At 40.6% G+C, this 23,830-nt stretch overlaps 1 protein-coding gene across 14 annotated transcripts in view; it reads right to left on the bottom strand.

Moving 5' to 3' along the window:
- The window catches only part of MAP2 (microtubule associated protein 2), a 244,532-nt gene that overhangs the window by 59,598 nt on the left and 161,104 nt on the right, over positions 1-23,830 (bottom strand). For 10 of the 14 annotated variants that reach the window (XM_060282190.1, XM_060282203.1, XM_060282223.1 and 7 more), the window contains 2 exons: positions 3,552-3,665; positions 10-87 (listed from right to left, as the gene is read on the bottom strand). In XM_060282190.1, coding sequence (XP_060138173.1) covers positions 10-87; positions 3,552-3,665 — 192 coding nt within the window. The remainder of the gene's footprint in view (positions 1-9; positions 88-3,551; positions 3,666-23,830) is intronic. The other 4 variants (XM_060282201.1, XM_060282240.1, XM_060282211.1 and 1 more) reach the window with 3 other exon arrangements.

Raw genomic sequence — 23,830 nt, 5'->3', positions numbered from 1 at the left:
AATTCTTACCTTCTTCCAATGTTCCAGTCTGCTCTGAAGCTGGTGATGGGGGCGGAGAAGGAGGCAGGTTAGCTGTTTCTTCAACTGCTAAAGATTGAACAGTAAAAATGAGACACAACAATTAACTGCTTTGAGATCAGGTTATGTCAACTGGACAATCTATGCCAGTGTTTCCTAACCTGGTAACCCTGCCAGATGTTGTTGGACTCTCATCAGTCCCAGCCAGCAAAGCACTGGTTGGGGGGTGATGGGAATTGTGGTCCAAAGCATCTGGAAAATACCAGGTTGGGGAAGGCTGATCTGCATTACAGTTACCTGGCAGCATATTATAACATTTCAATTGAGTTGGATCTAAGACTTGCACTGTCTTATACCAACGATAGTAAACACTCGATTCAGATGATGTAGCATTATGCTGATAATTCTACTGAAACAGCTTATTGTTTTTGTTTCTTTAGTAAAGTTGCACATAAATACTAGAGTGTTTTTTGTTTACATCAAAGCTGTTTGAATGATTGACCTGATAATTCTTACATGCCTTGAAGAAAAGCACATTCACAAGCCAAAAGCAGGAGGGGAAAAGTGTTTTTAAAATATCATTCAGGGGAGAAAGAACATCACATAGAGGTGCCCAACCACATGTTTAATTCACTTACAGGTATCTGAAAGGATAAACGTATAATTACTTACATAAATGATTAAATCCTATTTTCTCCGGAACCTACCTACTTTCATATTGTAACTGCTTAAAGCCAAATCTTGAATTTCACCAGCTCAAGGCTGACCCACAGCTAAGCAGAAACTATTACCACTAACCTCCTTTTCAATACCCAACTGCAGTATATGTATCATGAAAGTGGGATAGGGACAAAACCACAGTGGGAACAAGACCCATGGAACATTTCCTAAACCTTCCTCTTAAAAGCCTAAGCATTTTTCTGCCAAAGTTAAGCATTAAAGCCCATTTGTTTCAGTGGGGAAAATCAGTATATTCTTATGTCATTTTCATTGATCTCAGCAGGGCTTAAATATGATTCAGTTTGGAAGAGTTGTACCTGTGCATCTAAGTCGCTATACCTGAATACAGAAAATGGTTTTGTAACAGTGCAAGCATCGAGTTCTATAGCCTATCAGCATTTTCTTCAACATATCTGTGATGTCATGTAGATAAGTTAAGCCTCTATTAACAGTGTAAAAGTCAAAATCATTCTATTACAAAAGGTGGTGGTGGTGGTGGTGGTGGTGGTGATACATTATACAAGTATATACACCAATGAATGTTCACATTCAAGCACAGAATGCATACTGTAGGGAAACCATTGTTTGCTTATTTTGGTGTGTGCATGCAATGGCAGCTTTTACTATGAGGGCTCAGATATTTTTCAATGCAGTTCAGCAAGAACTTAAAACATGTGCTAAAGCTCCATTTGCTTGTTTGAACCAAACAATGGGTTGAATCTAATGGTGGTTTTGCACTTAGAAGAAAGCACCTCCACATGCAAAAGGTAAAGCACCCAATTTTCACTGGTTACCCCAACCTACTGCAGTCGTCTGTGCCATATCCAATATTGTCCTGGAGGAAAAGCACATCCCCCAAGTACAGCTTTTTGCAAAGCTACCATAAGATACAATCCATTGTTTGTGCTAGCTGTATAACCTTGTTCTGTATTCAACTGATAATTCAGGAAGCAATCCTAGTTCATAGACAGGATGAGTGGAGCCATTGCTCTTTCCAAAGCCCTGCTGCTCATGCTGACCAGAGTGGAGGATGGGGGCAGTATTTTTCTCCACAATGGCACAAGAGGAGCCTGGATCAGGCTCCTCTCTGGTAGCTGACCTCACTTGGCACCCAGTGGATCTTTCACTGGTCTTGTTCTGCCCTGTTTTGGGGCCTTATTCCTGCAGTAGCCTGTCAACACCTCATGCTTGCAGAAGCTGCAATAGGCTCCTCCACATCAGCAGAGCCCCTTGCCACCCCAGCGTACTGGAGCAGGACTACATCTTAGCTTTCCCCAGCAGCACAGATCAAGAAACAGGATTGTTCTGTATGTTACCTTTCTATTCTGCCCTACAAAGAACTCTGCACTTTGAAACCTTGATGGTCTTCTGTCACCAGAAATGACCCTGATGCATTTTGCACCCTTTTAAAAAAACTGTGGGCAAAACATGTGGCTGAGCAAAACTTTTTTAATAAAAGCATAGACTGACATAAAAAGGTTGGGTTGCTTTAAATGCTGGGGGAGGGAAGAGTACTCTAAAGACAAACATCAGAGTTTGAAACACGCATCTCAAGCATTAAGCAAGGATCAGGAAAATTGGATCAGGGAATGTTTCCATCTTCCCTCAAATGTTGCATGATACAGGGACTACTTCCACATGGCTAGCTCCTGTCACTGCTCTTCCACTGTAAGCTGCAAGAAGAATTACAATGGATTTCCCACATGATCAGGAGTATTGCTCTATCTATCTATCTATCTATCTATCTATCTATCTATCTATCTATCTATCTATCATCTATCTATCTATCTATCTAGGTAAAAGGGTAAAGGAGTCCTGAACGGTTAAGTCCAGTCAAAGGCGACTATGGGGTGCAGCGCTCATCTCGCTTTAAAGCTGAGGGAGCCAGTGTTTGTCCACAGACAGCTTTTCTGGGTCATGTGGCCAGCATGACTAAACCACTTTGGGCGCAACGGGACACTGTGACGGAAGCCAGAGCACACAGAATTGCTGCTTACCTTCCCACCCTCTTTCCTATGGTGTTTCTTTCCTTCTCTGTGCTGCACCCTGTCTTCTACCTCTTAAACCTTAACAAAACTACTATAATCTTTAATCCATTCTGTTGGTAATTTATTATGGTGCTCTAGCACTTCTTTCTTTGGTGATTGCTCGTAGCCGAGTACTATAACACTATACTACAATAATGCTATATGATATGCTATTGCTTTTCCATTTTTTCAAATATACATATATATAGTTGGAAAAGTGCTTTAGCAATATTTAAAAGATTATTTTTTTTAAAAAAAAAAATGGGGTAATAAAATGGCACCCAGCAAAATGTTATAAACAAGGTGTGCTGACTTCCTCAATGGGGAACAACTCGTCCTTTTTAAAAGACAGAAGAAAAATGCTGGTCTTCTATACCTGTAGAAAGTGTGCTACTCTTCTATTCTGTAAAAAAATGGACTTTCTGCAGTCTGAGAAAAGATGGAAGAGCAACAAAGAAAATATAGTGTGAGAATGCTTGGATGCCAACACCATGTGGATGCCTTAGAGAAAGTAAGCATATGAGGCACTGCAGTTTCCAAACTAAAAGCCTTGTGTGGATGCGCCTGGAATTGGCAAAGCTCGTGACTTTCAAGCAATAAGCAGAATTGCAGCAAGTGATCATGTGGACAGAACTCCTGCTCTTGAATAATGTGAATATGTCAGCATCTTAGCTCTTAAACTCTTAAAATAAATGAATGAGTAAAAAAGAAAAAATCTAGGCCACAGCTGCAGTGCAAAAGCTTGACGTTTGTAACACAACATACAGCTGAGATTGCTTGCTTTACCTAAAGGTAATGGTGCAGGCTGATCTTTGTGCTGGGCTTCTTGTTCCTGTTCACCTTTCAGGACTGCCACAGCTTCAGCTGTTACTACTTGGACTATCCTTGCGGATACTTCTTCTGGGACAGTAGTAAGATTAACAACAAGACAAACAAAAGCACATTAATGTAAGTGATATAGGGAAATATATATATGCTGAAAAGTCACCCTGCATCAACAGTGATTGCAGACTAAGATGGTACTTCTGAAACTACAGTCTCTACAGTCACCCTATTGCGTTCAATGTGTTTTGATCTACAACAGGTTTAGGATCCCTGCTTTCTTCTAAAATATATCTCAGTAGATTGCTTAGACACATGATTTGCAAAAACTACATGGCGCCATCCTCATCCCACCGGCCTTTGCCCCCAAGACCCAAGAAGAAACCAGAATATCTGAGTTCCAGGATTGACAGCCCTACAGGTGAAACTCGGAAAATTAGAATATCATCAAAAAGTGCATGCAAAGCAAGATATGTCAAGCATTTATTTGCTGTAATTGTAATTATTTGTCGTTAAGTGGGTCAATTATAAATGGAATGTAATTAATGAAATGTAATAAATGCACTTTTCCGAATTTCACCTGTATATGTGGGGGCAAAGTTCAGTGTGAAAACGACCTCTTCAGCTAAAGCAATTAGTGTGGAGGAGGAAACCTCAGGGAGGGAAAACACTTTTCCTATATGCTTTCCTAGCTAAAGACCCAAAAGCACACAAACAAAAGTTGGCAAGGCAGTTTTTTTCCTGGTTGTTTAAAATGTTCAAAGATTGAGGTGGCAGGACCATAGAAAGCTAGTCCATTGACCAAGCAGCATCCAACACCATCTCTATATTTGAATCCCCACACACTTGATGAACATCAGGTATGAAGGCAGTGCCATTTTGCTCATAGGTGTGTGGGGATTTGAGCAGGTTCTGAAGAAGCCTAAATTCATCAGCAACCAAGCCTTACAGTAACACCCAGTTCCTAGCCTCACTTTCGACCGTCTCATTCCTTCCCTCCACTTCCCGGGCTGCCTCCCCTACTGCATATCTTAAAATCAACCATGGTTCTCAGTAATTCTACTAAAACTAACATCTCTAGAGACACCTGAACACGTTCTACACTGCTTAAATCATCCCCTCAGTTTTCTCCTTTGGTGCTGTTTTCTGCCACTTAGAAAATTGTATCTAAGGAGAAATATGCCAAAACTTTGCTTTCAAAATACATTCCCACTATACAAAAAGTCCAATAAAAGATGTCAAATTGACCCACACAGTGCTATAAAATCACAGCAGGCAAGTTTTTATTAGCAATGGGAGGGTCTGTGATTAAGTTTAGACCCACATTCTGCTTGCAGAAATGGAAACACCTGAGAAAGTGCTTTTGCACAAGAGAATGTCTGTTTCACTAAACACCCATCCACCCACCCAGCTGTTCCACATAACCCCCCTCCCAAAAATGTGAGGCAACATTGGGGTGGGAGGGCTACAGCCGCTGACATTATCAGTGCCATCCCTGTGTGTGAGCAAAGTTTCTGCTTCCACATGCTGAGGTTGGATCAAAGCCAATAAAAATAGATGTCACTGATAGGCTTAATGCTATGGTGGTCATCATCAGTATCATCATATTAAAATAGCTGATAGTACATGTTGTGGAACAGAATATAAAAATGGCATTATCACTTGTCTTAGCTGCAAGGAGGATTGCCACTAGGAAGTGTATATTTACCTTAGTTCCTGGCATTTAACATGTACTATTGTTTTATCTCATAACTGGCAATAATTTACTATTGTATTGAATTATTTGTAGTGGGACAGTTGATAACGATAGAATTTTATTGACTTCAGTCAGCAGAGACAAAAGTGTCAGATCAACAGTGTGCCCAGAATCTGCCAAGCAGAGATCTGTACAGCTGCCAAGTCACTCTATAGTAGTTCCAAACTGCTGTTAATAATTCACGAATATGTTTGCAAAAATACTGAGTGGGTGAAAAAGAGGCAATATCTGAGTGGGTGAAAAAGAGGCAAGAATGACTCATCTGTCAGATATGTCTGGTGGGAGCTTAGGCTGAAGGGCAGCACATAAATTCTCTAAATAAATACAAGTATGACCACTTGCATTCCTCATCCTTTTTTAAAAAACAACCTATTATTTTTTAGATTTTATTTTTCAGTTTTGCAATTTAATATTTATTATAAACTACTACATGTGCAGAATATAGCTGTTTTAAAATATGTGCCTTTGGGATTCTATTCACTATCATGCTGAGTTTAAGGTCTTATTGCTAACCACTATTACCCTGAGCAGCTTAGGACCAGGCTGCCTGGGAGAGAGCCTCCCTCTTTACAATCCAGCCCATTCCCTGAGGAGGTGACACTTCTAGCCATGCAGAAATTCATCTGCCATAACTCGAGTAAGGGCCTTCTCTGCAGTGGTCCTCTTTCTGTGGAATACCTTTCATCTATCGATACTTCCAAATTCTGGGTGAACCTTCAGTGGTTTGAAAGCTCAATTCAACTTTTGTAATAATAATAATAATAATAATAATAATAATAATAATAATTTTTAAAAAAACTCCAACCAGTTGGATCGAATATTGAACGCACCTGAACTGTTTCATAGCAGAAACCCAGTCCTTTCCCTTCCATCACCCATTCAGATACACCCTCATGGCTGTTGCAGGTTGGAGAGAATTTTTTCTGCGAAAATATCTGAGATTCCCCCCCCCCATTTTCTCCCTCTAGGACGACTGAAATTTTTCTCTGAATTTTCTCCAACTTTTTGTGGCCGCTGTCAGTGGGCAATAGCGAGGAGATGTGATGTTCCAGATCTGTGGGTTTAAATCTGGATCTACTGCAGACATCTAGAAATGCTTCTGAGGGTGCCGGCAAATGAGAGATTGGCATCACAGTCTGATTCTTTAGCTACAGTCCTTGGCTTTTTGTTTCCAACAGTTTTCTGTATCAACACTCCAACATGGACACCCTGACTTCTGATCCCATTTTATTCCTGAACCTGTCTTTACTTCAGTCATGGCCACTAGCCATCAATCATCCAGACCATGCCTTGTTATAGTATCAAGATCTTAGCCTTGCTCTTGCAACCATGCAACAACTGTTAAGTACCACAGACTTTATTTGGCTAAAAGTTAAAGTACGTATAGGAGGCAGCGCTCAAAGAGAGGCTGCTTTGCTGAGTAATGGAAGCTTCAATGTAAGGCATAACGAACAAACTAACTAACAAAATCACCTCCGGGGATGCTATCAAGTAAGGTTCAGTTCATAGCACTATTTTGATGGATATTTTTGGTGACACAGGAGGAGCAGTCAATGCAGCAGAAACAGTATTTCTACTATTAATGACTACTATAAAAACAACACAGATATTTGGTACTAATGGACCCTATAAATAGCAGATCCAATGGATAAGTCAAATCTTTGGAAGGTAGCTATTAAACCTCACAGTTGCCTTATGGTTCAGTTAAAGTTCAAGGGATTCAAATGATATTTAAGGCAAAAGAAAGAAAAGGGAATGCAGCCAACTTCAATGTAAAGCTCTCAAAAACTGTCTATTGGTAGTGCATTGATTTGCTGTGGCTGTTTCCCTTTTATTTCTGGAATGAGAGCAACAAATGCTGAATTAGGCATAAATAAAGTTCTTGGATGCCCCTCCAGGCTTATTCAGTGCATATTCTGCTTTTTTGGGTCATTCTCAAGGATGAGGCCTTTCATATTTCTTGAACTTGATGAGAACAAGGGGGGAAACCAACTTCTACTGGCCTTTCACTTTGCCAGCCCCCATGCACTCCTAGTTGATACAAATCACAAGCTGAAAGGATATTGAATCAAAATCTTACTTTGTAAATTTGCTAAATATGAACTTCGATCAGGCAGTGATGAAAAATATGAGAGAACTATTAGGGATGGGAACTACACTGAGATCAGAGCAGGTGCACAGATTTACACAAGTCTTCATGGAGATGATCTATGATTTCCAAAATGAAATAAAAATTAAGAGAGACTAAAAGGAGAGCCCAAGAATTATCCTGGAATAGGAATTATAAAGTGAAGATGTTTGGAAAACATCCAGGTGTGCTCTTTTTAGCCCCTGGGAGGCTGGAATCTTGAAGGGAGGAATGGTGGGCAGGAGTACATAATATTTTTCCTTCCCCCTCCCCAATTCAAATTCATTCCCCAGAGACCTGTATTTCCCCCCACTGGGGATAACTCCTCCTACAAAAAGTAGGAGAGGAAAGATTTAAGCAACAACTCCCTGCTTACCTTAACTCTTTTAAGGTTGCTTTTCATTAAAACAAAAACACTGGAGGAAATAAATATGGAAATTTCTAGTTTGGACTTTACCTCTGGACAACAAACCACTAAAGCACTAAAGATACACCATATAATCTCTCCTCAGCTGCTTCTGAGTCCCAAATATATGCCTATGGATGCATTCCAACTGTACCTATGCAACCATACTGTATGATGGTTTGTTTTAAGCGGGTTTGGCCACACAACTTTCTTTGGTGCCTCATGATATTCTTGCAGAGAAGTTGGTAAAATGTGGGCTGAATGAGGTAACTGTTAAGGTGGATTTGTAGCTGATTGACTGACTGAACCCAAAGAGTGCTCATGTGCTGGGCCCGGTGGTAAACCCAAGCAGCACGGTCCAGGTCCGGTCTAGAAGCCGAGGGTTCCGCAAGGAGCCAGTCCAACAGGACCGAGGTAGGCCACGACGCAGGAAACCGGGTAAGGACAGGTACAGGATCACAGGCAGGATCTGGTGTACTGCAATGTTGCTCCCGCAACCTGGACGGGGTCCGACAGCCTTTTATCTTTGTCTGGGTAACGGCCAGTCCCGATCCCCCGGTGACTCACCTCCCTGTTTCGCCCGCAGGCGAGCACTCCTCCTGCGAGTACTCAGGTCTCTCCTTCTCTCAGACCTTAGTCTCTGCAGCTCGGGAGACGTCGGTGGGTTACTAGACCCAGGGGCCGCCTCTGCCTCCCCTGACCAACCTGGTAGTGGAGCAGCTGTAAGTGATGGCCCAGCTGAAGGCAATGAGGTAATACCCACATCTGGAGCCAGGACAGGCTCAGGCCCCTGACTCGGCCCAGCTGGTGTTTATTGCAGGGGAACCTGTGGAGACTGGGACTCTTCAGAATCAGGCCCCAGGCTGGGTTCAGATGATGTCTGAGGCAAAAGATCTGGTGTGGACTGAGACTCCTCTGGTTCTGAGTCCGAGCCCGAATCCCAGGCCATCACAGCTCACTAATGGTTCCTCATCATCCTGGGGAAAAGTAACAAAGTTCTGTCCTCGCCCCACTGTTGTTCAACATCTTTATAGACAACCTGGATGAAGGAATTGAGGGTAGCTAATGAAATTTGAAGATGACAGCAAATTGGGAGGGGTAGCTAATGCCATAGAAAACAGAACTGGGATTCAAGATAACTTAACAGATTGGAGAACTGGGCCCAAACTAACAAAATGAATTTCAGTAGGGGCAAATGTAAGTTTATACCAGGCTTAGGCAAACTCAGCCCTCCAGATGTTTTGGGACTACAACTCCCAAGATCCCTGGCTAACAGGACCGGTGGTCAGGGATGATGGGAACTGTAGTCCCAAAACATCTGGAGGGCTGAGTTTGCCTATGCCTGGTTTATACTCTTAGGCAGGTAGAACCGGCTGCACAAATATAAGGTGAGGGACACCTGGCTTGCCAGTAGTACATGTGAAAAGGATCTAGGGGTCTTAGTAGATCACAAGTAGATAACATGAGTCAACAGTGTGATGCAGAAGCAAAAACAAACAAACAAAAAAACCTAATGAAGGACGACTGGTTAAAACATTGGGGTGCTATAAGGTAAGGCAGGGGAGAGGGCTGGTTTTGCTCCCTTCCCCTCCATAGTTCTTTGTTTGCCTAAAATAGTAGATTCCCCCACTTTATTTGGGAACAGGACAAAAACATGTCATAACGGAACATCTACTGTGGCCCTTATTCTCTACACATAGAAAAAAAGGAAAACATCAGTCAGATTAAAAATCAGTCCATACCATCTCCAGCTGGAAACTGATTCAATATGAGATTGAATCATATGCACATTTCAAGACAATAGTCAAATACTGGAAAGATTCAAAGAGAGAAACACCACCTCCCTCCTCCACTACCACCTTCTCTTCTTCCTCCTCCTCCCCTTTCTTTTTACCCACATATTAGGCTAAAACTGTAGGCAGTGGTGATAAAGAAATTAGTTATATTCACAGTTGTGATATCAGGAAATAAAAACAATTTCAGAATGCTCTTTATCAAACTTCACAGCAGGGTGCAGAGCAGTTTCCTGGGCAACCAGCGTTAATAGCTGGCAAAGGTAGACTCTTAGACAATAAAAGAAATGAGTAATTTTCAACTCTTAGTTAAGTGCATATTCTAAATATATTCCTCATACAATAAAGAAAATTTATTCCTTGCTACATATAAACAACTCGAAACATCTTCATTAAATGAAGCAATCCCACACCATATAATTTTTTTGCATGGAACAGGTTTAGATTTGGATCATAGTGGGCTAAAGCAAAGTATTTCAGAAAATCTTGCTGGGCCTTATAGGATGCCATGGTTGAAGAACCCTTGATAGGTTCCCACTAACCAACTTCTCAGGTTATCAAATACACTGTTTGAAAAGCTGTTACTGGGTCCCTTTGGCCAGTCACTGTCTCTCTCTAACTACCTGCAAAGAGTTGTTGTGTGGATAAAACAAGGAGGTGGGGAACACTGTACACCACCTTGAGCTCCTTGGAGGAGGGCAGGATTTAATTGTAATAATAAATAAAATACATTTAGATACTACCAACAGTGTGAAGTAGTACCATATGGTCCCTTTTCTAAATAATTTGCAATCAAAGACAATCAAAACAAGGAAATGAAAATAATTACTCCCATCAACTTCACTGTTGCTTCTTGAAGCTTATCCATAAAAATGGGCTAAGAACCACAAAAGGGTTTTTCTGCAAGTAGGGAAGTTTGAGGGGATTTTATCTTAGTTGTATTTTAATGACCTAATTCATACTTCTCAAACCAATTCACAAACCAAAACTCAGCTACCCTTTGAAATTCACACCTCCTAATTTTGTGATGCAGCTGTCCAGCCTAACAATATGTACAAAATTGCACATATATTGGGGGAAAATGTGCTTAAGAACACATATGACCAAAACAACAAGAAACAAAATGCATTATATTAGGGGAAATTGCTTGCAACAAATGTATAGCATTAGTTAAAACTGCATATAAAAATGTATTTATGAAAATAAATCTGCACTAAATTGCTGATGATTTTTTGTGTGAACCAAATTTAAGATTGGAGAAATGGAGAGAAACTAAAATTGACAGATTTTTCCATCTCTCAAGGAAAGTCACTGTTGATTGCTCTCTCCTAGGTCAAGGTTGTGTCAGTGAATTAGAGGGGGAAATCTCTCAAGCCCCTTTATCCCTTTTCTCTCTTGATCCCACTTTAACTGTTGTTTTAACTGTTGTTAATTTGAAAACCCTGTATTTTAAAGCCTCAGACAAGATTGATTGCTATGTGAAGGTAGTGTGAACACTGGCCTCAAGGTACTGGATAGCCCTTTTCATTTATAGATTGCTTCCAAAGAGTGTGCTACTATCCCAGTTTTGCAGATACAGTAGTGAAGCTGAGAGATAATGCCAGACGCATACAAGATGTGAAGCCTCAAACACTACAGATATCATTTTCTTTTTTCAGTAGTTATAGATTGACACAGCTTTACAGATTTAAATCGTGTATGTTGTACCCTTATACAGCAAGCCTTTCTTGACCCTCTCCACAATATCTAACTAATTTCTTATGTCCCTACTTTCTGGTCCTCTTCAAAGCTATCCCCGGCAAACCACATTGGTTGGATTCATAGTGGGTTGGATCCAGACTTAGTCACACTCACGGCTCCCCCCCTCCCTCCACAGTGCCAGGATCCTCGGAGCTCGAGGATTCCTCGCCGCTCAGCAATGCCGGTAGACCGGAAGTCCCAGCAGATGCATATAGACAAAAGTGTTTTTCCCTCCCCGAATGCTGTGTTTAGTAGCAGTTTTGGCTGGTGTGCCACGGAGAGCCAACAGCCACAAACTATGTGTTCTGCACACTTATCTGAAGAAGTATCTAAAGTGTACATGCACACGAAAGCTCATACCAATGACAAACTTAGTTGATCTCTAAGGTGCTACTGGAAGGAATTTTTTTTGTTTTGTTTCGACTAAAGCAGACAGACTGCATGCGTGACAAACTATGAATTAGAAAGCTGAAACTTAAAGAAGAAAGGAAAGAGGATTACTATAGTAGGGATATAGCAGAGATAGAATGAATTAACGAGAGAGAGAGAGAGAGAGGTAAGGAAAGTAGATAATAGATCTGTAAAAGAGTGAAAATGTAGACTAGTATAGAAATGGATGGGTGGGAAAATGAGATGAAACAGAAAATGCAGTTGCAAGATGAAGAAAAACATTTTTAGAAATCTGCAGGACAGAAGAACAAGAGGTGAATGCTCTGAGACAAACATACACAGACAATCTGGGATACTGAAGAGACAGGAGGAGATTTGACCACAATGATTAAGATTTTAATCACTGGTCTAGGATTTTCTAGATCAGCAGAAAGCTGTGTGTATGTATGGGTGTGAAGAGATGCCAGTCACAGCATATAGACATCATTTTATACAACTTAACCATGAGATTTTTGTATCAGTCTTAATGGATTGGCCTGTCATAGTGGCCTCACAAGTAAAATACAAAAGACAATTCCTAACCTTAAATGCTCAGACTTAGAGTAGCTCAGACTTAGAGTAGAGCCACTGGGTATGATTTAGTTCGATACTGTATAAGTGAACAGATATTGCAAGAAGGCAAAAAATGTCCAAAAGTGAATTACTTTTACACACACACACACACACAGAGAGAGAGAGAGAGAGAGAGAAAGAGAGAGAGAGAGAGAGAGAGAGAGAGAGAGAGAGAGAGAGAGAGAGAGAGAGAGAGAGAGGTTTTATAGGTCAACACTAGCACCAGCAACACCAATTAATCGTAACCAATTTCCTCTCTGCTGTTCCCCAAGTCCACTAAAACTTTGAGTTTCATAGAATTGAGTTTCACAGTTGGAAGGGACCCTGAGGATCCCTGTGATGCAGGAATATGCAGCTGCCCCATACAGGGATTGAACCTGCAAACTTGCCATTATCAGCACCAGGCTGTAATCAACTGAGCTGTCCAGGTTTGTACAGTATATGTCTTCCATGTGTTGCCTTTGCTATACCGGTACTTTTAACTGGCTTGAGGTACAGAAAGGGAGACTCCAAATGCAATATAAACAATATAATTTGTTTCTGTTAGCTGTTTTGGATCTCCAGTAGAGGATGCTGATTTTCAATTAGGAAATTCAGTAAATAAAAATTACAGCATATTTCTGAGCATCTTTCAGGAACAGTAAGACATTCAATTTGGACCAGAAATTAGGGATCAGAGTTAGCTGGCGCAGGAGTATCATATCTGTTACTTTTTAAGAATGAGAGCTTAATCCATTTTGTAATTAATATTTTGTATGATTTCATATACATAAAAAACTAATACATTTAAATAACTATATTAACATTAGTAAGAGCAGCCACAACTCTCTCTTTCTGTTTTCCAACAGAAAACAGCAAAGTAATTGTCCTCCCACAACCCATCTTTCTAAGATAGAGCAGCTTCAGTAGCAAAAAGTAAAGAGGGAGAAGGTTTCTGATGACCTTGCTCCTTGCCCTGACTCGTTTCCATGGTTCATTTCTCAAACCTTCTAACACAAAAGCTATTGCAGAATCACCCTGCAAACAAGAAATTGTCCACCAGGATCTGCTTGATAATGTATGTGTTGCTAAAAGGAGAAACAGAAGCTACTGGCAAAGGAGGCAGTCAAAAGCATCCATTCCCCTACTCCAGGGAAATTTATTTGCCCCAAGTTCAAATATACCATCCTGTAGTGGAGAAGCAATTAGAAAGGCAGATCAAAATTGTTATATTGATTAAAATGGACTGCAACAATTGCAAAGCTTTTTGTTACACACACACACACAAAATAAAAATAAATATCTATATCTCCAATCCTGTCATTGTTGGTTTACTCTGAGAAAATAAATTAGTTGTTCAGTTTTCTACCATTGTGATAACAAAAAAAGAAAGAAAGAAAGAAAATGGAGAAAACACATCTCTTCATTTAGTCACAAGTAAAGTAAGAGATTGCACAAAGATATAGCTATATGGGAGCCAGAAGAGAGGAACAACCCTAGCATAGTTAAATAATTATTCTGCACAAGAAACAGTCACCTCTGCCAAAAGAAGCCTGAATTTCACTGAATTTCAAAACTGGAGAATAAAAATAATCAAAAGGAGCACATCTAGAGCTAAAGTATTTATGAGCTACATGAAGGATGCTGAAAAAATGATCCCACAAAGAGGCACAGAATGGAAAGTGAACAGCACACAGTAAACCTGGGCTACTATTATTCCTTTGGTTGGGTAACTGACAATCGTTTTCTGTCTATGCAGCATAATTCTGACACATTCTATTAAGAAGAGAGTGACATGAAGATGCAGCAGCATGGTGCCCCTTTTCCCTTCAGGCTCTCACTGCCAGACAGACACTGCTAAAGCCACTAGCCCTGCAATGCAGCACCAGCTGCACAGCTAATCTGCTCCAAGCATTAATTCTCAATCCACTAGCGAGATAGTATGTGTAGTTAGATATTTTCCTCTTGCACATGACCATGAATATGCTGCCTAATAATTTATAAAAATGCAGCCGAGGTAAGAATGGGGGGGGGGGGTTCCTTTGGCCACACAAAAATAGTTTGCTGCTAACCATTAAAAACGTGTTAAAGATGAAATTTTGAAGAGCAGCAATTCATCCTTATCTCAAAGCCAGCATATATATATATATATATATACGCGCGCGCACACACACACACACACAGAGAGAGAGTTCCATCAGTTTTAAAGACAGCTATATCTTCAACAAATACAAGGATGGCACCATAACTGCATGCAAGATGACTTCTGACTTTAAGTTGCAGAGAACTGGTGATAGCTCAAGGTCTACTAGGTGGACCCCCCTAGTGTGGATTGGGACCTACAACTGGGCCTAACCTACAAATTATGCTTTTGTATGTACACCAGCAGCACTGCCAATATACATATACGGGGGGGGGGGGGAGAGGAAATAAAAAGCAGGTCCCATTTAGTATGTTTTGGCAACAGGTGACAGTGACTGATGGTTTGTTATTCAGCACTTTGGACAGCACAATGGTTAAAAAGCACCCAGTGGATTTTACATGGACATGAATCAATTCTATGTAAAACTTACTTATCTTTTATTGTATGCATATATGTAATTTATCTGCTTGTTAGTTTTCTGTTTCTCTCCTGGTTTTTAATGTTTGTTTTTGTAAGTTGCTTTGAGTTTGAATTTTTAGGCAAAAAGCAACTAACAGATATGATTAAATATATAAATGTCATTTATAAAGGTTTTCCAGTAACACAGTTCTCTTGGCTGGTGACAAACGTAATATATAGCAAAATAATAGTATGGAAATATATACTGTTGTCGTTGCTATTATTTGATTGATAAAATTTTCTAAATGCTTAGACAGAGGTTAAGATCTATGGTAGATTTTATAATGGCCATAAGAGCTACTGAAGAGACTATTATGGGAAAGGAGGAACCAGGAGCCAAAGGACAATTTGCTGCAGCTGACCCAGTGGTGATTATGGAGGGTTTTCTTCTCTCTCTATCCACAGAAAGACAGAACTAACATAGATCTACTAATTCTTAATAAATGTATCAGTCTCTTTTCACCCCCAAATGAAAGCAATTCTCCTGGTTTTCCAAAATATCCTGGCAAAGTTGTGATACATCATGCACACTTCCTACTCTGTCTCTGAAACTGATTACATAGCAGAAAACAAATTAACTTTCTGACCACATACAATTTCTGGAGTAGGAAAAGGAATGCTAACATTGTTTTGACCTATGAAATTTTATATGCAGAGTGTATGTAAATCAACCAAAACTTATTTGCGGTTTCTTTCTGTTTAATGATCAAGCAAATACACCATTAAAATATGGCTCTTCAAGAGTCTGGGTAATCAGACGGAAAAGAAACAATGATTTAATTTCTTTCCAGTTGCTCTTAAGCATAAGTGCAATAATCTAGAGTAGAAAATTATTCACTGTTTTATTAAACAATCGATTTTCCTACGGATATTACACCCAATGAAGATATCCCAGATACAAAAATGTGGATTTAACCTTTCAATGTTTGTTTAATGTGGACAGTGAAGGGAGGCTCAATATTTATAACTTGTCCATAGGAAAATCATAGAATCACAGAATTCTAGAGTTGGAAGGGACGCTGAGGGTCATCTAGTCCAACCCCCTGCAATGCAGGAATCTCAACTAAAGCATCCATGACAGATGGCCAGCCAACCTCTGCTTAAAAACCTCCAATGAAAGAGAACCCATGACGTTCTGAGGGAGTCCATTCTACTGTCAAACAGCTCTTACTTTTGAATCTGCAGGAAGAGTCTGGGTCTAAATAAAGAAGGCGGAAATATAACTTTGACTCTATTTTGTCCAGAAGGCAGGTACCTTTAAGACAATGCTTCTTGAAAGTAAGTCAAAGTTCACAAAGAACTTTTTGTACAAGGATGGCACCACAACTGCAGATGTTTTGGCCTACAACTCCCATGATCCCTAGCTAAGAGGACCAGTGGTCAGGGATGATGGGAATTGTAGTCCAAAACATCTGGAGGGCCGAAGTTTGGGGATGCCTGCTCTAAAACCCCAAGATAGCCACTGCCAGTTTCAGAGGGAACTGTAAAATTAACAGTGGTGGAGTGCTTCTGTTTGGAAATTCATTCCAAACTTGCTATTCAGCCAGGCAGCTCTGTGTGTGCTTGCTTGCTTGCATATATATAAAATTTGAATACCACCATTCATCGAAAAGATCTCAAGGTTGTTCACAGCATCAAAATACAAAAGCACGAAATACATAATAGAAACAAATACAAATACAAAAGGAAACGAATAACCTGTCACTCACAAACACATTTAAAAGACCGTAGAATGTTCAATCAGCTCAAGGCCAGGTTGAAGAGAAAAAATTTAACCTGTCACCTAAAGATATGTAATGAAGGTGCCAGTTGAGCCTCCCTGGGGAGAGCATTCCACAAGGGGGGAGTCACTGCAGAAAAGGCCTGTTGTCGAGTTGCAACTCCCTCCAGACAGCTTGTGGAGATCTGGCATATGAAGAAGGGCGTCAGGTGATGATCAGCGCTTTGAGATTTTTCTTTAAAATATAAAGCGGTATAGAAATGAAATAAATAATAATAATAAATAATCACAGGGTTCAGATCAGTTTATATGGGGAGATGTGGTCCTCGAGGTATTGGGGTCCTGAGCCTCTTAAGACTTTACAGATCAAAACCAGCACTTTGAATTAGGCCCGGAAACCAATTTGGCAGCCCGTGCAGTTGGGCCAGGATTGGTGTTATATGCTCAAACTGTCTTGCCCCAGTGAGCAACCTGGCCACCAAATTCTGCACCAGCTGAAGTTTCTGAACCATCTTCAGAGGCAGTCCTGCGTTTAATGCATTTCAGTAATCTAACCTGCCTTCATTTTGGGAATTAATGTGAGCAGCCTGAGATGTTTCTTTTTAGTTATACCTGGCAATGTTTAGTCCCATGGTGCTATGGTCCATGGGTTCACAAAGAGTCGGACACGACTAAACGACTAAACGACAACAATGGGGACACTGTTTCTTAGTTTAGTATCTATCTATCATCTATCTATCTATCTATCTATCTATCTATCTATCTATCTTGTTTGTCTTTTAATCATATTTTAATCATATTCATGTAACCTTGTGCAGTTACTACCAAGGAAAAAACGGCCTGCTATCCTTTGTCTGACAGACTGAATCTTTCTCAGACTATTCATAGACTGTTCAGTTTGCTGTGGGTCTGTTCCTGAATGCTAAACAACCTCCCATACTGCCTACTTTCTCTCAGAGGAGCTTAAACAGGAACCTCAGATAGGGCACTGAAATGTTGGCATGGCAACGTTGAAGAGAAGAGCTGCAACCTCTGGCATCCCGATGAGCCGTAGTAGCAGGTTGTTTATGTAGCTTGCTGTTTTGCAGCATTTCAGTGCAATCTCTCCTGTTTATCCAAGAAAGTATTTCAAATGAATGAATTCATATTTTATGAATGAGTACTCTAGAGCTAACTGGAGAAATGATTTGGGGAAGCAAGCATACAAAGTTGCCCAAGTGGGTGTGTAACTTCAATGACCTTTAAGGAATCATGTTTGGGATGACTGTAGGCAGCTTTGTTAAAAAATGAGCTCAGGCATGGCGGCAAACTTTGGCAAAGAGCTGCAGCAGCATACTAGTTTCCTCTGGGAACATGAACCACGCAAACGCCTAAGGCTGCTGGAGAAAGGACAAGGGAACACTCAGTCAGACAAGGAAAACACATATAAAATCTCTGGAGTAAAATCCATTCATTCAAGGCAAGAAATGGAATTATTCAAGAAATTAATTTATCACCTTTGAAGAAAGACAGGAAGAAAAAGCTGCAGCAGTTTCTCCCAGCTAGCTGTTCAAATTCTGATTCAGCACATACTAAAAAGCAATGTTCCATATTTATCAGGTGACCTTCATGGAGAGTAAATAATCCCACAAGAAAATTATGGTCTAAAAATTATGTGTAAAAGATGTTTTAAAGTTTCTGCAACCTTTTTATGGGGAAAGCTGCAAAATCTGCTTTCCAGCTTCTGGCTGTCATGGGATTGAGATGTGCAATAACTCTATTTGCTAATACCTAATGTGAGACCTAAGCCTTTTGCCAACTGCTAGCACAACAAACCTCAATTCAGTCATCCATAGGATAAACCTATGCTCCCTTAGTTCAACCTCTCTCATCTTTGTGTGGAACCTTGTACGACCACTTAGCTGACACAACCGCTGACACCAGTCTCAACCTGGCATCCCCTTTCATCAATCAATCAATCAGATTTTATTCGACCATCAGTCAGAAATAAGCATCTATCCATACAAAAATTAAAACATCTAAACATCTAAAAGAACTTAAACTTAAACGGACAATAAGAAATAAAGTATACATTTAGACCCATGTCAATGCTGTCAATTTTGACTTTATGACGCTTAAGGGCCAGAAAAAGAAATTTGGCCACCAAGGAGGCTGTTGGTCCAGTAAACTTGTTCAGCAGAAACAAAACCTGTCTTTCTCTGGCTACAGGGCTAAGTTGGCATAGGAGTGGAACGATGAGTTGTTTTCTAAGATCTGCTTAGAATGGGCAGATCAAAAGAATATGTTCAGTTGACTCAACCACTCCCAGGGCACAATGACAAGGTCTCTGGGGATATGGGACTCCCCTGTACCTTCCCAACAATACCGCCAATTGCAGGACATTTAACCTAGCAGCTGTGAGGAGTCTACGGTATTCCACATAGCGGATTTCCGCAAGATAAGGGGCTGGTGTAACCTGAAATATCTGATCCCCCAGGAACATCCCAGGTGCATCCTCTTTCATTGTTGGTGACCCAATCCAAGTTCACCTCTTGTCACAGGTAGCCCCTTCCCTTAGGGTATTTAACTGTTTCCCCCGGAGAGATTATTTTGTTTAGTCAGAAGGCTAATGCACAACACAAGTTTCAGTGGGTTCTGTATGTCTCTCACTCAGGCTGGTTTAAGGTCTGCTCATGTCTGCATTACCTCTCGACCCCCAGAGAGGTCTGGGTGCCTCCTCTACCTTGTCCCCCGGGTTTTCCCTTAAGGAAAGTTTCTCTGTTTTTGAATCAATAGGGTGTTCTCATTTTGCATCAATATATTTGTATTTGTGGACTTCCAGGGAGGAATCATGGCGGACTAGTTGTCTCCTGTGAACATTCCATCAAAAGATATCATTATTTGCTGATTAATGATAGCCAAGTCATAAATCTTGGTTATCACATTGTCTCTGCAGGAACAGAGATAACAGGGATTAACTTCAAATGCTCTGAAAGGGTTGCTTTCACACTGAGAGACCAAGAAACTTTCAGTTGACGGATGGAAAGCTATGGCCCACAGGGAATAGGTTTGGAAGATATGGAATTGAGTGTGAATTAATGAATATATACTAAGTGAATAACTATGAATTAATGGTTTTCATATATGACCACAACATAGACTCCAGTGGTAATAAAGATCAAGGATTTATTGTTTCTCAACACTGGAAGTAAAATTGCTTTGTTGGCCTGGAGAAAGACTATTGTTGACATTTATCCATTAAAAAAAATGGAAAACTTCTTTTAGTCTTTTTGTGTGGGAAAAAATGAATGGACTTGAAATGTCCCGGTCTGAAGACTGGGAATATATTGGCTAGCAGAAGGAGGATCAGCTGGAGTGAACAATTTGAATATTTTGAATAATTTTTATATATACAACCGAGAGATGGAGAATTGGATGTCTATTTTATTTCTCTTTCATTATCTTTTCCCTTTACAGTGGTACCTGTAGTTATGAACTTAATTCGTTCTGGAGGTCCGTTCTTAACTTGAAACTGTTCTTAGCGGTAACTAGAGGTGTGCTTTTGCTATTGGGGCCTCTTGCTGCTGCTGAGTCGCCGGTGCACAATTTCCATTCTCATCCTGGGGCAAAGTTCTCAACTCAAGGTAACTCTTCCAGGTTAGGGGAGCTTGTAACCTGAGGCGTTTGTAACTTGAGGTACCACTGTATTTATTTATGATTTCTATTTTTCTGTTACTTTTCCTTCTTTCCTTCTGTTTTCTTTTTCTTTTCTTTTAGATGTCCTCTACTCTGGGTCAATGAAGGGACTGTATGCAAATGAAGTTGATGGCTGGCTAGTGAAGGACCCTGTGGGAGAGGCAGGGCAGGGCAGCTCTCCCAGGGTAGGAGGCTGGGAAGAAATATAGTTTAAGCATCCATCCATCTAAGGACCAATGGCCAGCCTGCTTCTTCATATCTGTAAACTGAGGACTGTAAGCATCACCATTTCTTGTCTTGGCCGTTCATCATCTATTTGCTACTTGCTATTTACCATACTTTCTTGCCATTACAACCAGCTCATTGTATCAGCAAAGGAAACCATACAGTTTTCATTAGACCTTTCTGGCAGTTTGCGGCCATGTGCACTGATCATGTGCACTCCATCATTCTGCCCGGACACTGAGGTCCAGCACCGAGGGCCTTCTGGCGGTTCCCTCGTTGCGAGAAGCCAAGTTGCAGGGAACTAGGCAGAGGGCCTTCTCGGTGGTGGCGCCTGCCCTGTGGAACGCCCTCCCAACAGATGTCAAAAAGGAAAACAACTACCAGACTTTTAGAAGACATCTGAAGGCAGCCCTGTTCAGGGAGGCTTTTAATGTTTAATAGATTATTGTGTTGTATTTTTCTGTTGGAAGCCGCCCAGAGTGGCTGGGGAGACCCGGTCAGATGGGCAGGGTATAAATAATAAATTATTATTATTATTATTATTATTATTTTGGGTATGTTTCACTTTCTGTTAAGATAACCTCTTTTCACTAGAGGCTGCAAGTATCAATGGCAGCAAGGAGAGCAGGAAATGTGGGAGGCACCACACTGTTTCCTACACTTAATCTGGCAGTGCTGTGCAGTTTTGTTATGTCTAACTAGCTTGATTCACTCCCAAAATGAAATTTTATGTTATTCTTAAAATGTCAAGCATGAACATGAACATATGACATGTACCATGTGCTTGCCAGTGCCTAAATCAGTATGGGCCAAAGTGTGCAAAGTGTGATACAATTAGTATCATGATCTCCTTGGGGGCAAAATGAAAAAAGCAGAGTAGTTCATTACAACAGTTTATATCGCAGGAGACTAATCATCAACAGGATAAGCATAGAATAAATTGTGGAGCAGAAATAAACAAAGGCCCATTTTCATCCTGATATTCCTATTTAGAAGTATCTCCTTACCCTGCACTTAGTAACTTTTTCAAAATATCAACTTTAACAGAAAATAAATGTCTGAAACTAAAGATCCAATATTCTTGGCTGCATCAACAGAAATACAGTGCCCCAATCAAGGGAAGTACTGTACAGTAATAGTCCCATTCTATTCTGTCTTGGTCAGACCATGCCTGGAGTCCTGTGTCCAGTTCTGGGTGCCAAAATTTAAGAAGGATGTTGATAACATGGAATGTGGGCAGAGGGCGACCAGATGACCATGGCTCTGGAAAACAAACCTTATGGGGAACGGTTGAGAGAATTGGGTATGTTTAGCCTGTATAAGGGAAGATTGAGAGGAAATATGATAGCCATCTTCAAATTTCTAAAGGGCTGTCACATGGATGAAGATTTCTTCTCCCTGCTCCGGAGGCTAGGACCCGAAACAGTGGCTTCAAGTTACAAGAAAGGAAATAGGATGGCACTATTTGCACTAGCAGCAAGAAAGATGTGGGCAACCTTTCTGGATAGCGCTAGTGCTAAACCCTAGGGATGCTGACTAGAAGTAACTTTCCTAAATTGTAGACTTGTCCTGGTCTGGTGCATGTACCAGTAATTTATTTTATTTTATTTTTTTGGTAGCTGTGTGGTTTGTGCTCATATTGTATTGGCAAACACCAGGAAGAACTTTCTGACAGCAAGAGTTATTTGACAGTGCAACAGACTCCCATAAGAGATGGTGGACTCTCCTTCCTTGGAGGTTTTAAAGCAGAGATTGGATGGCAATCGACTTGTGCAGCTTCCACATGATCTAGTTGAGATTCCTGCACTGCAGGGGGTTAGACTAGATGACCCTCAAGATCCCTTCCAATTCTACAATTCTATGATTCATTCAGAACATGAGCTCCAGACCAAGCAAAAAAGTGATCTCAACCAGGATCTTGGGAGGGTTCTCTAGGTATAAAATTCTATGGCTCATGGATTTCATTTGAGACACATTTTTTAAAGTGAACTCTCCTGATTAGCACTTCCTCAACAAATACATAGATCAGAACACAGTCATACTTCATGTTTTGCACTTCTCAGAATTTTGCAAAATGGTTATTGGCTCCAAAAAGTACCAAAATGCATGTTTTATGTTAAAGGGTGATAAAATATTTTGGGATAAAATGAAGTTGAAATGCCAATTTTGTGGGGAAATATGTCAACAAATACAGTAAATTTGTATGCATGTTTTTGTTTGTTTTTTAAATTGAACTTGCAGACTGGATTTTTCAGTGCACATATGCATGGACCAGAAACAGATTGATCCATCTATCCCTAATAATATTTCCCTAAGTGCCGGACTTGGATTCTTTTAGTCCAGAAACTGTGTTTAATTCTATAAGGACTCTTGTCAGTTTCCTGGAGGCAAGGACAATGCACAGTACAAAGATGAGAAATGCTGCAATGCTGCAGTGAGAAAAGGATGAAACAGTGCCAGGATCAGCAGCAATTGCTCTACACACAGAGAGAAAGAGAGAGAGAGAATGAGAGAAGAGGGAATGTAGATGGAAATGGACTGGAATGGGTGGAAATATGAACATTGATTTTCTGTCTAAAGTAATTCTAGTTACAAGATCCATGCTCCTGAACTGCAAAGAATACAGTATCCACTTCAAATACCTTTGAGAAATAACACCAGGCTTTGGAAGAGGATTTCTCACTTTCCCCAGTGCCCCAAACTAGGAAACAAGAATGTATGTTTCAAAATTAGCAACACTCTTCAAATTCACTAAGAATCAATAGGAAGCTTCTTGTGGATTTGCAGCAATGCTAGGTAAGGGCCTTGTTGAAAAAGAGGAGGAACCAAGAGTGAAATAACCATCTCTGAATCACCAGCCTGCTGCAGAGTCAGCATATGTGGTCACAGGCAATCATTCTGCCTGGCTGAGGAACATTTTCTCACTATTTCTGAACATCGCCTGCAGGAAGATTAAACAGTCTGCAAGGAAAGAAGTGTGGAGACTAGGCACAGGGATATAAAAAGAGCATCCAATGTTTCTAGGGCTTAATTGCTACAATATTACCCCAGATGAAAAGAGAATAAATGTTACAGGTTACTTACAAATAAGTATCCCCCACCCCCACCTTCCACACAGTGCTACACTTGGGGTAGGGTAGATCAAGCACCATATCCTGCCTTTAAGGGAGTAAAGGGCCGTGTCGTATGGGGGATAAGCCTCCCTCCCATTTCCTAC

This window comes from Zootoca vivipara, chromosome 1 (assembly GCF_963506605.1).
Source record: "Zootoca vivipara chromosome 1, rZooViv1.1, whole genome shotgun sequence".
NCBI lineage: Eukaryota > Metazoa > Chordata > Lepidosauria > Squamata > Lacertidae > Zootoca > Zootoca vivipara.
Note: the sequence above shows the minus strand (reverse complement) of the source record. Positions and strands in the feature narration are given on the sequence as shown.